Source organism: Notolepis coatsorum, assembly GCF_963971535.1.
Source record: "Notolepis coatsorum genome assembly, chromosome: 3".
In the NCBI taxonomy this organism is placed as follows: Eukaryota; Metazoa; Chordata; class Actinopteri; order Aulopiformes; family Paralepididae; genus Notolepis; species Notolepis coatsorum.
The window spans coordinates 171,237,170-171,251,860 of record NC_140167.1 but is presented as its reverse complement, the minus strand read 5'-3'; the positions used below and the strand labels follow the sequence as shown (position 1 = coordinate 171,251,860).

General features: G+C 43.4%; 1 protein-coding gene across 1 annotated transcript in view; it reads right to left on the bottom strand.

Annotated features, from left to right (window-relative positions):
* Positions 1-3,192: 3,192 nt before the first annotated feature.
* tnfsf11 (TNF superfamily member 11) overlaps positions 3,193-14,691 on the bottom strand; it is a 16,819-nt gene continuing 5,320 nt past the window's right edge. The window contains exons 3-4 of the mRNA XM_084310510.1: positions 7,235-7,355; positions 3,193-5,664 (exon numbers count right to left, since the gene is read on the bottom strand). Of these exons, the coding sequence (XP_084166636.1) occupies positions 5,183-5,664; positions 7,235-7,355 (603 nt within the window). The 3' untranslated portion in view covers positions 3,193-5,182. The remainder of the gene's footprint in view (positions 5,665-7,234; positions 7,356-14,691) is intronic.

The following is a 14,691-nucleotide window of genomic DNA, read 5'->3' as shown; positions in this document are numbered from 1 at the left end:
TTCTGATTCTGATTCTGATTCTGATTCTGAAAGCACCTAGAATTGGTACTGAACTTGGGAAATCTGCTTTTAGCTTTTGTGCTCCTGACATGAGGAGCATCATACAACAAACTCTAAAACTCAATATTTTGGTAACCTTTGGTCAGTTAAACTCCTTAATTACAAATCTTACCACCATATATCATATAATCATACCACGTAACCTGCAGTTGTTTTAACTGACTATATATACTCTGTTATGTCTGTTAAGTTGCTCTATTTGTTGTATTTATTATGCATTTATTATGTACTATGTGTGATTGACATCTTTGAAAATGAGGGCTTGCCCTCAATGTATTCTCTACTATGGAATAAAGATTGAATGAATGGATGAATTATACATTATTGACTCCTGTTTTGTTTAATATGATTTGTATTATGTTCTCTTTTACACATGGTTTACTTCTGGGCTGCTCACTTTATATCCAAGGGTGGGGAGTCCTGTTTCTAAATGTTAGGGACATCCTTTTAGAATACAGAGGCCTCTATTTAGATCTACATGCATGCCTGATGTAATTCTATTGTGGTTTTATTGTGGTATTTTCGATATTTCTCTGTCTGGACCATATAATAATAATTATAATGATAATAAACTTTATTTATCACCTTTCATACAAGAATTGAAGAAAGTGCTTCACAGCAGTGACGTAGACTAAAAAAAGACATAAATATAAATAAAATGAGCATAAGGTTGGCACAATTATATACATATGTTGGCACATATGTTGTATAACTTGTTGGTATCCGTGGGGTAATAGTGGTATTACACCTGTATGTGACCATGGTCTATTTAAAGATGACGACTTTGATTTGGGCCACTTTCATATGTGATCCTAAATCAGATACAGGTCAAGTGTTTTGCAACGTGACCTCAGTCATGTGACTTTCATGTGACTTTTACGTCACTCTAGATTGACATTTGTCACAATTTCTTTACGTCCATCTCCTTCTTCTTCTTATTGTTCATTTGCGCATGCGGGTCAGATCAGGAGCGTTGAACCCAGTTCACACTGGAATCTGATATTGGCCACATTTAATAATATAATATAATATACTTACTTACTTACGCCTATCGCTCCTTTTGGGGGAGCATAGGCCGTCGACAACAGTTTGCCAGGGTCCTCTGTCCTGTGCTTTGCTTTCCAGCTGTTTCCATGTCAGTCCGCTCTGTGTGATGTCTGTCTCCAAGTCCCTGCACCAGGTGTTCTTGGGCCGGCCTCTCTTCCTTTTGCCTTGGGGGTTCCATCTAAGGGCCTGTCTGGTGGTGCTGGTGTTTGGTTTGCGTAGTGTGTGGCCGATCCATCCCCACTTTCTTCTCTTGATTTGTTCTTCCACTGGTTGTTCGCCCGTTCTCTGCCAGAGATCATTGTTACTGATGGTATCTGGCCAGTGGATGTTCAGGATCTGCCTCAGGCATCTGTTGATGAATGACTGCAGTCTAGTCATTGTGTAATATATATATATTTGAACAGCCAAACTAAAAATGATCTGATCTGAGCAATGGATCAGAATTGACCACCTAGGCTTGCAGTGTGAACGCAGCCATTTGCTTGTGTTGCATGTCTAGAGAAGAGCAGTAGCTCAAAACATCACTTGTGGATGTGAGAATAAGCTGAACATAAGGGAGCTTACAGACCTTGCAGTCTTCCATTGGTCCAGCTCCTGCCTTGGAGGTCATTGGATGTGTTTATTGTTGAGTTGGCGGCAGTGGTGGAAGAAGTACACAGTTCCTTTAGCTAAGTAAAAGTAGAAATACCCAGATAATTTACCAGATGAGTACTCTGGTAAAAGTCTCCCATTCAAATTCTACTTAAGTACAAGTATTTGCTATTGAATGTACTTACATGTATGTAAAGTAAAAGTATGCATTCTACATGACGTTTGTGTATTCCAGTGGTTGGAAGCATTCAAACCTCGATCCATTGACCTCTAAAGGTTATGTTAAAGTGGTATGTGGTCCAGTTATGCTGCTCTGATAAAAGGTTATGTTAAAGTGGTCTGTGGTCCAGTTGTGCTTTTCATCAAAGTAACGAGTAATTGATGGGTTCAGATAAATGTAAAAGTATAAAGTTCCCTAAAATGAAAATAGTCACGTAAAGTACAAGTAGCTCGAAAGTGTACTTAAGTACAGTACATGAGTAAAAATACGTCCATGTACTTCTTCTAATACTATGTCAGAATGGTACTAACTCCGTGGTGACCAAGTATCCGTTCGCGAGGAAAGATCTAGTCCCGACTTTAAAATTATGATTGCGCAAACCGGGCAGGTTTGTCAATGGAGAGCTTTTTGTTCCTAAATCTACACCAATATCTTTTCACCCAGAGTGAAAATTATGTAGTCTGCCGAGGTGGGAACGGGATGAAACGATACAGCCTTCACCTTATGGCCTATAAGACCACATTGTTGTTGGTGCCATCTCACATTATTCAAGGGGCCTCCTGAGCCACTGGATGGGTTAGGGTTAGGGTTAACCCTACAGTATGCATGTTACCGAGATATTTCCTTCTGTCAGGGTGGGCCGTTCATCACGACATACTAATAAAATAATACATTACATTTATATAGTGCTTTTCTAAATAGCCAAAGTCTAAGTAGCCAAAGTCTAAGTACCAAAAGTCAGACAAAGTTGGGCAAAGTTGAACCCTTTACATTCAAGTGTCAGGCAAGGCTGGTGCAGGTGGGGGTCACAAAGCAACACCTCTTTAGAAAAGTAATGTTTTTATTAAAACATAGACAGACATAAATAATAATAATAATAATATAATAATAATAATAATAATAATAATAATAATAATAATAATAATAATAATAATAATAATAATAATAATAATAATAATAATAATAATAATAATAATAATAATAATAATAATAATAATAATAATAATAATAATAATAATCATAATCATAATAATAATAATAATAATAATAATAATAATAATAATAATAATAATAATAATAATAATAATAATAATAATAATAATAATAATAATAATAATAATAATAATAATAATAATAATAATAATAATAATAATAATAATAATAATAATAATAATAATAATAATAATAATAATAATAATAATAATAATAATAATAAAAATAAAAATAAACATTTAATAAAAAAAATCTAAAAGATACAGATTTTACAGGTCTGCTACAATCTCGTTAGAAAAACAACAGTATATTCTGCTTTTGGCTAGGCAAGTGCACACAGAATTGTCAGGACAATGCATAAATATGGAATCTAAGATGGAGCCCCTGTGTTTTAATAAAATAAAAAAAGCGCATCTACTATTTAATCTAAGTGCTGCATAATGGATGTCGAACAGATGAAAAAAACAAAGAATAAAAAACATAAATGATTTTTGACAGCAGACGGGTCATTTGAACAATGGCCCCTACCGCTGTCTACCGCTGTCTAATAAATAAATACTTAGTGCATATTCCCGCTTACCTCGCTGACGAGCCAAACGAAAAACAAAGTTTAAGTTAAAGACGGAGGCCAAAGTCAACTTGGCTCCTCTAGTTTAAGGAGACGCGGGTCTCTCTAGTTCACGTCCTGTACGCTCAGACAGACCAGCTATCTGCATCTCGCTCACTCGCTCAATTATCGTCCATTGTCACCGACGCCGCGGACCAACATTACTTCCTCCACAGTTCAGAACGACATCGGCGTGTCATTGTTTTCACTCGCTTATTATTCTCAAGGACAGATAACTGTCCTGACAAATGATTGTGATGTTTCTTTTTTTTTGAATTTTTTTAATTTAAATTCTTTTAAAGAAAACTATACTAAACGTCAAAAAGAATCACCGTTTGCGTGTTTTTAACGAAGGCTTGAATGGCACACGTCCACTTTGTATCTTGTCATTCAAATTAACATGGGAATAGGATCTATAAGCTACAATACTGTGCAATTAAGAGAAAAACCCAGGGCACGACAAATCCCCAGACTAACCACGCACACCTCAACGTATGCTCTGTTGCTTCTCACAAGGGGCCACAGTAGCTCATCATCGAATGTCCGGGTCAACACGTTAGAACCTTTAAAGTAAATAATTTGAGTGGTAATCATTGTGATGCCTACAGTCAAGCCTGGGAGTGTTATTATTATTATTATTATTATTATTATTATTATTATTATTATTATTATTATTATTATTATTATTATTATTATTATTATTATTATTATTATTATTATTATTATTATCATTAATATTATTATTACTATCCTGTGATACTCTGGTAAGTATGTGCCGATGCTCTATTATCTAGAATGTGATACAGAAACACACTGCTGTCGAATCGTGTAGGAAAACAAGGATCTTAATGATGATAAATCCTTTCACGTCACGCTTCCCGCCGCCCGACTCACGGACACGGCTACTCCCTTATCATCTGTTTAGTTAGCAGAACGTGCGTGTCCGCCACTGTCACGGAGCCAGCGGTGTGGAAATCTGTGTGAATGTGAGAGAATGTCAAAACTCTAACTCTGCAAATAGACTTTGTATATTCCTGAATAAACGCTCTAGAAGCCAAGTGGGAGGAGCTTCCCGGTAAAAAACTAAAAAACATTTAGTTACAGCAGCTGTATTACCAATAACATTAGAAACATTTACTAAACTGTTAAGGAGGTACCCTGAATATGACTGATGTTTCTCCTCGGAGATATGTAATGCGATAGGAACCGTAGGCCTAATGCAGCATTGGGGCAACACTGTGAAACTGAAATGTAATCACAACTAAAAATAAAAAGCTCCTCGGGAAAAATGACATGAACCCATTCTAAGCTGAAATGTACTGCACTTAAAAAAGAAGGCAGTGTTTAAAGAGGCCTATGTGGATATCCCCATGGTGCTAGTTTTGGGCAAAGTGGGTAGACAGGTATTTCCTCAACGTCTATGGGTCTTGTTTCTCTTGTCGTAAAGCACTCCAACGCCATTTGATGTATAAAAAAACAACAAATATACAATCAAAAACAAACAAAAAAACATACATTACACCCTCCCTCCCCCCGACGACTCGACATAATAAATCAGTAATCTTATATAATGACAAGTGCTCGCACAGTGGTTCTTTGGCATTATCAAATGTTCAGTAGCACGTCCTCCCCCTCTCCCAGGCGGGTTCCAAAAAACAGAAACCTCAGTTGCCCAACTTAATGGCCCCGAAGTACGTCCCCTCGCCCTCGGGGTCCAGCATCCAGGCGTTGGACACGTTGACGTAGAGCGTGTCCCCCTCCTCCAGCCGCACGCCGCGGCCCTGCTGCGCGCAGTACATGTTGTAGTCCGTGTTCTCCCAGCGCATGGTGCTGCCCGTCTTCATCAGCACGCCCGCCTTGCTGTTCTGCTTGAAGCTCTCGTGGTAGACGTACTGGATGAGCTGCGCGTTGCTGACGTCCAGCGACGACGAGGAGGAGGACGAGGAGGAGGAGGACGCGCCTCCGCCCCCCGCCCGCTCGCCTCCCTCGGGCACCGGCACGTAGACGTAGTAGCGGAAGCAGGTCTTGGCGTAGACGTAGTAGAAGCCGGACTCCGTCACCAGCAGCTTGCCGCGCAGGTAGCCCATCCTGGTGCGGTGCCGCGGCTCCTCCTCCCACTCGATCATGATGGCCCGCGGCTCGCCTTCTGAAAACACAACGCAGAGTTATAGCGCGGACACGTTACGCTCGGGGGGGCGGGAGGGCGTGTGTTCCAGCTGTGAGCCGGTGACTGAAGGGTGACTCTACCGGTGCTCACCGTCCTGCCTTAGTGCCCTTGAGCAAAACACTGAACCCTGAAACTGCACTGCGTAACTAGGAGGGACATGATGAGGACTGTGTGTAACTAGGAGAGATATGAGGACTGTGTGTAACTAGGAGAGATATGAGGACTGTGTGTAACTAGGAGGGATATGAGGACTGTGTGTAACTAGGAGGGATATGAGGACTGTGTGTAACTAGGAGAGATATGAGGACTATGTGTGTAACTAGGAGGGATATGAGGACTATGTGTGTAACTAGGAAGGATATGAGGACTGTGTGTAACTAGGAGAGATATGAGGACTGTGTGTAACTAGGAGAGATATGAGGACTGTGTGTAACTAGGAGAGATATGAGGACTGTGTGTAACTAGGAGAGATATGAGGACCGTGTGTATGTGTAACTAGGAAAGATATGAGGACTGTGTGTAACTAGGAGAGATATGAGGACCGTGTGTAACTAGGAGAGATATGAGGACTGTGTGTAACTAGGAGAGATATGAGGACCGTGTGTATGTGTAACTAGGAGGGATATGAGGACTGTGTGTAACTAGGAGAGATATGAGGACTGTGTGTAACTAGGAGAGATATGAGGACTGTGTGTATGTGTAACTAGGAGGGATATGAGGACTGTGTGTAACTAGGAGAGATATGAGGACTGTGTGTAACTAGGAGAGATATGAGGACTGTGTGTATGTGTAAGTAGGAGGGACATGCGAAAATACTTTTTTCAATTGCCTTGTGTACATTAACAATAAAGTAATGTGGGAGCTGGTGGGAGACACGTTGGTACTGTTCATCAGTCAATTTTAGATTAGATTAGATTAGATTCAACAATTGAAAACATTGAAAACAAAACAAAAAAAGAGAATGTTATCAGACAACTAACTGAGATGGTGCTGAATTCTTTTTTAAGAGCAGACCAAACTATGGATGAAAGGAAGTATACGTTTCATATAAGACTTCTCAAACTCCTCCCTCTAAAAGGAAGTATACGTTTCATATAAGACTTCTCAAACTCCTCCCTCTAAAAGGAACTATACGTTTCATATAAGACTTCTCAAACTCCTCCCTCTAAAGGAACTATATGTTTCATATAAGACTTCTCAAACTCCTCCCTCTAAAATGAACTATACGTTTCATATAAGACTTCTCAAACTCCTCCCTCTAAAAGGAACTATACGTTTCATATAAGACTTCTCAAACTCCTCCCTCTAAAATGAACTATACGTTTCATATAAGACTTCTCAAACTCCTCCCTCTAAAGGAACTATACGTTTCATAAGACTTCTCAAACTCCTCCCTCTAAAATGAACTATACGTTTCATATAAGACTTCTCAAACTCCTCCCTCTAAAGGAACTATACGTTTCATAAGACTTCTCAAACTCCTCCCTCTCAAATTAACTATACGTTTCATATAAGACTTCTCAAACTCCTCCCTCTAAAAGGAACTTACTCTTAGCAAACTCTTGGTGCGGTCTGATTGGTAGATGAGCCGACGGAAGCCCCTCTTTCTTGCATCGTCTGTTCTTCCTGGGGTCCTTCAGGGCGTCAAGCATCGGCTCCGTCTGCACTTCCTGTAGGAAAGGGGAGGCGTCATCAGCTGAGCGGTGACTGACAGACGGCAGGACACACGCTGCTTATTAAAACAAAGCCGTATCCAGGGATATCGTGTAGTCACTGTTGTCACTCTGCTCTGAGGGGCTGCTCAGGCTCTCTCTCAGTCTCCATGATCCACCCAGCAAATATACCCCGGCCCTCATTCTGCTGTGTGTGTGTGTGTGTGTGTGTGTGTGTGTGTGTGTGTGTGTGTGTGTGTGTGTGTGTGTGTGTGTGTGTGTGTGTGTGTGTGTGTGTGTGTGTGTGTGTGTGTGTGTGTGTGTGTGTGTGTGTGTGTGTGTGTGTGTGTATGTGTGTGTGTGTGTGTGTGTGTGTGTGTGTGTGTGTGTGTGTGTGTGTATGCTAGTGATGTGACGATTCATCGATTTGCATCGGTGCGCCGGCATACACGTTCACGATGCGAGTGCACCGGTGGAATTAGTGCGCATCGGAAAAATGTCAGGCTGAACTCGCGATGAATCTTGTTGTAGCGTCTTTGCATCGGTCAAAAACCGATGCATTTATATAATTTCCTCTCATACACTTGTCAGCAGTGCACTGTGACTGCACACACACAGCAGATACTATTGCTTTGCTACTACATAAGGCGAGAGCCGCGTCACAGTTATCAACAAACAGTGGAAGTCGAGGAGACATGCTAACGCTAGTAGCCTCTGGCTAACGCCAGTTAGCCGTTCAGCTAACGCTAAACTAGTGTCTAACTAACTAACTAAAGTGACTATGCAACACCAGTACCATTAGTGAGGAGGGGGGGGGGTATATTGAAGACGCTTGACAACAGGGGTTCAAAGATAACTTCACATTTATTGGTTATTCGTTTCTTAATTATATCGCTTCATGCAATCCATCCAGCCTGGCTCCGTGTTGTTGACATAATGCGGCTACGGTCGGAAAGTATAGACGCAACCTAGTGACCTAGTCTAGTGTGTGACATCATCAACTGTCGACGGCAGCTCAGACGGGGAGGGGCTCTCTCTCTCTCTCTCTCTCTCTCTCTCTCTCTCTCTCTCTCTCTCTCGTGTGTGTTTTTAGCTAAAGTGGATAGAAAAGACAGTTTATGCAAAAGTCTTCTTAGGCACCCAAGAGTTTTTATATAAATTGTCTTACAGTAGATTCTTTTATTTTTAATAATAATATAAGCTGCATATAAGGAATACAACCAAATCCTCTGTCATACCATAAAATGTTATCATTATTTTGCATCGTGTTGAATCGCATCGTATCGCCCCGAATCGCATTATGTTGAATCAAATCGTATCGTATCGAATCGTATCTCAACAGGGGGTAAATCATATCGCATCGCATCGCCCGGTGCTTCAAATGTATCGTTAATGTATCGTATCGTTGGCACCGTATCGAGATGCGCATCGCATCGGCCTCAGTGAGGAGATGCACATCCCTAGTGTATGCGTGTGTATGTAATTATTTTACCTCATAAAAAAATGAAAAAATAACCTTCTTACTGTCTTCTACTATCATGCACTCTACATTTACATTTACATTTACTATTCCTACTATACTAATATGTCTTTACTAATATGCACTCAACACTACTGTCTTCTACTATCCTGCACTCTTCCTACTATACTAACATGTCTCTACTATCCTGCACTCTCTTCCTACTATACTAATATGTATTTCTTTACTACTATGCACTCAACACTGCAGCACCCAAGTTTCAGCACTGTTTGATGAACATTGTTAACTTACTCAGCTGTAAGAGTTGTACCTTTCCTGCTGACTTGTTGTACAGAACTTGTAAGTCGCTTTGGATAAAAGCGTTCAGCTAAATGACTAAATGTACATGTAAATGCCTGTGTGTGTACGTGTGTGTGCATGCGCACATGTGTGTGTGTGTGCGTGCATGTGTGTACAGTACATGGATACACCAACATGTATGTGTGCATACTGTAGCGACACACGCTTGTGAGTATGATTCCACGTCTCTAGTCAAGATTTAAGATTTTTATTTGTCACATACATATACGAGACATGCAGTGAAAAGTAGGTGGCCATGCCCGCCTCGATTGTGCAAAAATACAAATAATAAAATAGAATAATAAAATAGAATAGATAATAAAATAGAGTAGACATGATAAAAAAAAGGTAATACGAATAAAATACAATGCTAAGCTTAACAATAAAGGCAATGAGTAATATATACAATAATATTGCTCCAGCAGTCACCCCTAGTCTCTAGTCGCCTGCAAGCAGCCGTCGCCCTAAACAACAGCAACGTCGGGCTCTGCCTGCCAGATCGAGGAAGAGGAAGAGGACCTTTCAGATCAACTGTACATCTTCGCGTGTTTGGCACAAGCTCCCCTGACTGAATTCAGCCCCCCCGAGTGATTATTCTTTTCAAAAGGGCCGATGACATAAAAGCCTTCGAGGTCTAAGCTGCTCTGGCTTCTCCACGGGGCGAGACGGCGCGGAGAAAAACACTGTTTCCATGCAGGTAAATAGTTACTGAAATGGGAACGCCCACTCCACCGCCTCTGGCGTGAGAGATACTTCATGCAATCACACTTTCAAACTAAAAAAAGAACTTGTGGAAAATCTAAATGACAGTTATTGGCAACGCGAGTGGTTGTTCGCTACGTAAAAACATGCTTCAGTGGATATGAAGCGGTATATTGCCTAGAGTAAGAGTATGTAAGAGTAAGAGTATGTAAGAGTAAGAGTATGTAAGAGTAAGAGTATGTAAGAGTACAGTATGTAAGAGTACAGTATGTAAGAGTAAGCGTATGTAAGAGTAAGAGTATGTAAGAGTACAGTATGTAAGAGTATGAGTATGTAAGAGTATGAGTATGTAAGAGTAAGAGTATGTAAGAGTATGAAAGAGTAAGTAAGTGTATGTAAGAGTATGTAAGAGTATATAAGAGTAAGAGTATGTAAGAGTATATAAGAGTATGTAAGAGTATGTAAGAGTATTTAAGAGTATGTAAGAGTATATAACAGTATGTAAGAGTATGTAAGAGTACACATTCGCTTAGCGAATAGGCCAGTGTGCACAGTTCGAATTCAATGTGGGCGCCCATGAACGCGAACGTCTATCTCACCCCTGCGTGCGCTCACACACATGCACGTGCACATGCGTGTCCCCCGCACGTACGTGTACAGAATGCCGCGTGCCGCGCGCTCTCTCTCCAGCAGAAAGTTGGCACCTCTGCTCAGATGTACCTCTGACTGCTAAAGAGGTACGACATCCTGGAGGCGTCTCGACTTGTTTTTATCGCTTCAGACCAATTTTCCTCGAATTCAATAATGCCAGGTATGCCTGCGATGGCACCTGCACCCGGAGCCAAGAGAGCAAATACCGGGGGAGAAATGAAAAGTGTTGAAATGCGTGTGTGGTGTTCTTAAACACGTCTACGTTAAAAAAGAAATAATAATATTGAGAAAACACACACGTCGCCTCTAAGTACAAACGGCGCCAAACAATCTGAATAAACCCGAGCACCCTGAGTGAATCATACCGAGAGAGCGGGAATAGTCCTTTTTGCGCGCTCCCGACGCCGCTGCACCTGCGCCGTGGCTAATATCGCCGGGCCAATATTTACTCACAAAACCAGATGCGGGCAGATTTACACCTCGTCTGTCTCCCCCAAATAAAACAAATTCGCCGCACAAACATATTTACAGAGCCCAGTGGCTCGGAATTAGAGCAGGGGTAAACAAGGCCTTGCCAGCGCTGTGATGAAATCACGAAACGTGCTCCCAATTGGCCCCTACATTGTGGGATCTATTCCCCCCCCCCCCCCCCCCTGGAGTTGTGGACAGACTCGACCACATCATAGATCTTCACCAGAGAGAGAGGGGAGATTGCATAAACAAAGGAGCAACAACTTTGGCTGTTTTCCGGGTTCCGCGATACAGTTACTGTACAGTGGCTCCGACTCCGCACCGAGCGGGGGGGCGGGCCACGCACGGGGGGGGGGGGGGGGCACGCGCTTGGCTCCCTGTCTGCACCGTGGAAGACACAGTTATCTCTGGTTCACTGATTGCAGGCCTCTGCTTGGGAAACGCCACAGCGCACGCCGTCCTCAATTCCAGCATATTAACTATGTACCGCATTTGAAACTGAACTTCGCTATTATCTTGTTGACTGTTTTTTTCCGCTGTGTGTTGCTGTGCGGTGGGGAGAAGAGGAGGACCTGCTCGCTGGAGACAAGGGGCCACACGGGCGGATGGTCACCCGGGGGGGGGGGCGTTCCGTACGGCGCTAACCAGGCCTCCCTCTCACTCACTCGTGCAGGTTCCCACCCCATGAGTGTATCCTGTGTTCCCTTAACCCGTCCCGACGTTACGCCGACCGCAGAGGTCCCCGAGGGCCCAGGGGCCCAGGGCCAAGCCCCAAGCCCCAGACCCCAGACCAGCGTAGGCCAGGGGCCCGAACATCCTGTCTTGACATCAAAGGAGAAGCGTAGCAAAGTCAGACAGAGAGCCCGACAGCTGGTGAGGAGCAGACCCTATCACAACAGGGAGCGCGCCAAGAGGACCTGTCACCCCGGCACCTCATAAAGCTCCCAGCATGCCTCGCCGGGCGCCATGGGAACCGGACCGGAGGGCCCCGCCACGGCCCACTCTCAGTCCGAGGCGGGCTGGGTGGTTCGGTCTGAGCACTCCGCCGGGGCTATAGCTACCCAGGACAAATAAAAACACATCAATTCAAAGGGGATTACGGCATTATGGGAAACCAAAACACGAGTGAAGCAAAGCAGTTCTTGTCTCCTGACTTGTTTGATTTCCTGGAAAGTTTTCGCTCGCACACTGGGAAAACGGGGGCCAAAATAATAAGAAATTCTCAAAAAAAAAAAATGGCGCCTTCCAAGAAGGAACCCAGAGAGAAAAACCCCTATCAGACCTCAACAATAGAACATTCCTAGTCGGCCACCGCTGGTACTGATGAGTGATGGCTACTGAGGACACGCGGCGACCGGCGACGCCAAGAGGTGACATCACACGGGGCGGAGTTGGGCCCGGAACATTCTTCAGTCTGCGCTATCCAGAGGTGTCAGGCTGACGGGTCTTCAGGTGAAGAGGAACTGACACGCCCCATGATGCGCGGAGCAACAACACGCGCTGGTCGTCTGCCATGTTGGAAGCAACAGCTGGAGCGGAGACATAACCTCTAATCTGACTGTATATCAAAGTCAAAGAGGACCCCCCCCCCCCTCTCTCTCACTCACAGACACACACACACACGCACGCACGCACGCACGCACGCACGCACGCACGCACACACACACACACACACACACACACACACACAAGCACACACACACACGCACACACACACACACACACACACACACACACACACACACACACACACCTGTGGTCTGGCCTCTCTCCAGTCCCCCCTGACCACCTAGGGTTTGGGGCAGGCTTTACAGATGCTGTGGTATGCATCACAGCGCCCCGCTTCGAAAACAAAACCATGGGAACAGCACGACTAAGCACAAAATGAAGACCGGTGAACTGATATTTTTTTTCTTCTTCACGGCGCTTTGAAAAAAGCGCTACACGCCTCGGCACAAAATCGCTTCCTCCTCCTCCTCCGTCCCCCGGCGCGAGGGAATAGCCAGCGCGGGTTCTGGTTTATTACCCGCCGAGGTTTGTTTTTATTTGTGTGGCTCCGCGGCCCTCGTCCCTGTTTATGTCATGCGATTTAAACAAGAGGTGCGGTCTCTCCGGTTCCCTCGCTCTCCCGCGTTAGCTATGAAATGCGGAACGCTAAACACGGCGGCGGCGGCGGCCGAGACCTACTTGCTGCAGAACTTTCCGAGGGAATCATTAACCCTTTCCACTACCACACGACAGAAGGTTAACCCTTTGTCGTGTGGCAGTGAAAGGGTTAACATTCTGTATTGTCGCAGTGAAAGGGTTAATCATTTGGTAGTGTGGTCGTGAAAGGGTATTTTGAGTTGGGAGATACTTGCCAACGGTGTTAGTCGATGCAAATCTATTAGCTCACCGAGTCCCGCGGTCGGACTTCAGGCTGGGTTCCCGAACGAACCGGTGAAGCTTTAGACCGGTGGCAGACGGCAAAAGCAGGATCACCAAACCAAACCAGACCCCCGTTCCCCGTACCTGGATAACTGAGTTAGCCGGATAACTTTCGGTGAAGTCTGACTTAAGCCGGACTTTCCGGTTCCCCGTACCTGGATTGTCCAAATCACCATGACAACAGATCCAAAAGTTTGAGCCTGGTCGAAAGCAGGGTTTAAGTCCAAGTTAGCCGGATGAACCATCGCCACGCCCCCGCAAAGAAGTGACAGCCCGTTTCCTGAAATTATTCCCACAGTCTACGATCTGCATTATACCATTCTGAATTACGTTTTTGTGCTCCATTCTTCCAGAGGGGGCTTTTGAAATGTAAAATAGACCCAAAATGCTGATACTAAATTCACTTTGTCTTAAATAATGCACGTTATATATACCGTGGCGCTCGCTCGGTGCGATGTACACATTATGTGGTTATTTTAATTGTAACTGGGATTAAGATGTCTGATGAGATGCGCTGTTTGACGGATTTGAGAAATTGAATGAGCCGTTGACGTCACATTAATGAATGAGGATAAAGAGACAAAACTTCATTCAAAATAAAGAATATTCTAAACACGGGTCTCTCGTTCATTAATGTATAAACAATGAATTTATCCCATCTGGCACAGTGGCGCAGTGGTAGTGCTCAATCCTGGCAACCCAGCGACCGGTGTTCGAAACCCTGTGTTTCCAATATAATTTTTTGGAATATAATATTAATGATTATACGCCAAAGTAGCCTAGTTTTAAGTTAAAATATTATAAATCTACATGCATTGAGGATTCTTTATATAGCTCTCAACGTGCACCAAATTGAATTATTCCTACATCGCAAAAAGAAGGGGAAGACTAGGTTTCGAAACCCCGGTCGTCTGCGTGAAAGTCAAAAGAAGAACCTGTTACACCACAGTGGAGATAAGTAAAAGATCGACCATACATCAATCAATGGGAAGAGAGCCGTATCGTTATCCTGTATAACAGTTTAACTAATTATTTTCGCTAGCAAGATCTCATTTGATTATTCAATCCAGCAGGCAAGTTTAAAGAAATATAATCTGATTGATTGAGGTAATGAGGGACTTAAAATTAGCCTATAGATAACGCATTTAACTTGTCGGCGAGGCGATTGAGCCGTACTGCAATATGTTAATAAAGTTTTAAATCAATTAATCAATCAATGCCGCTAGAGAATCAGGATCTCTGCTATCGATACGTGCTGGCTTTTCAACTGGAGCGGCCGCGCGC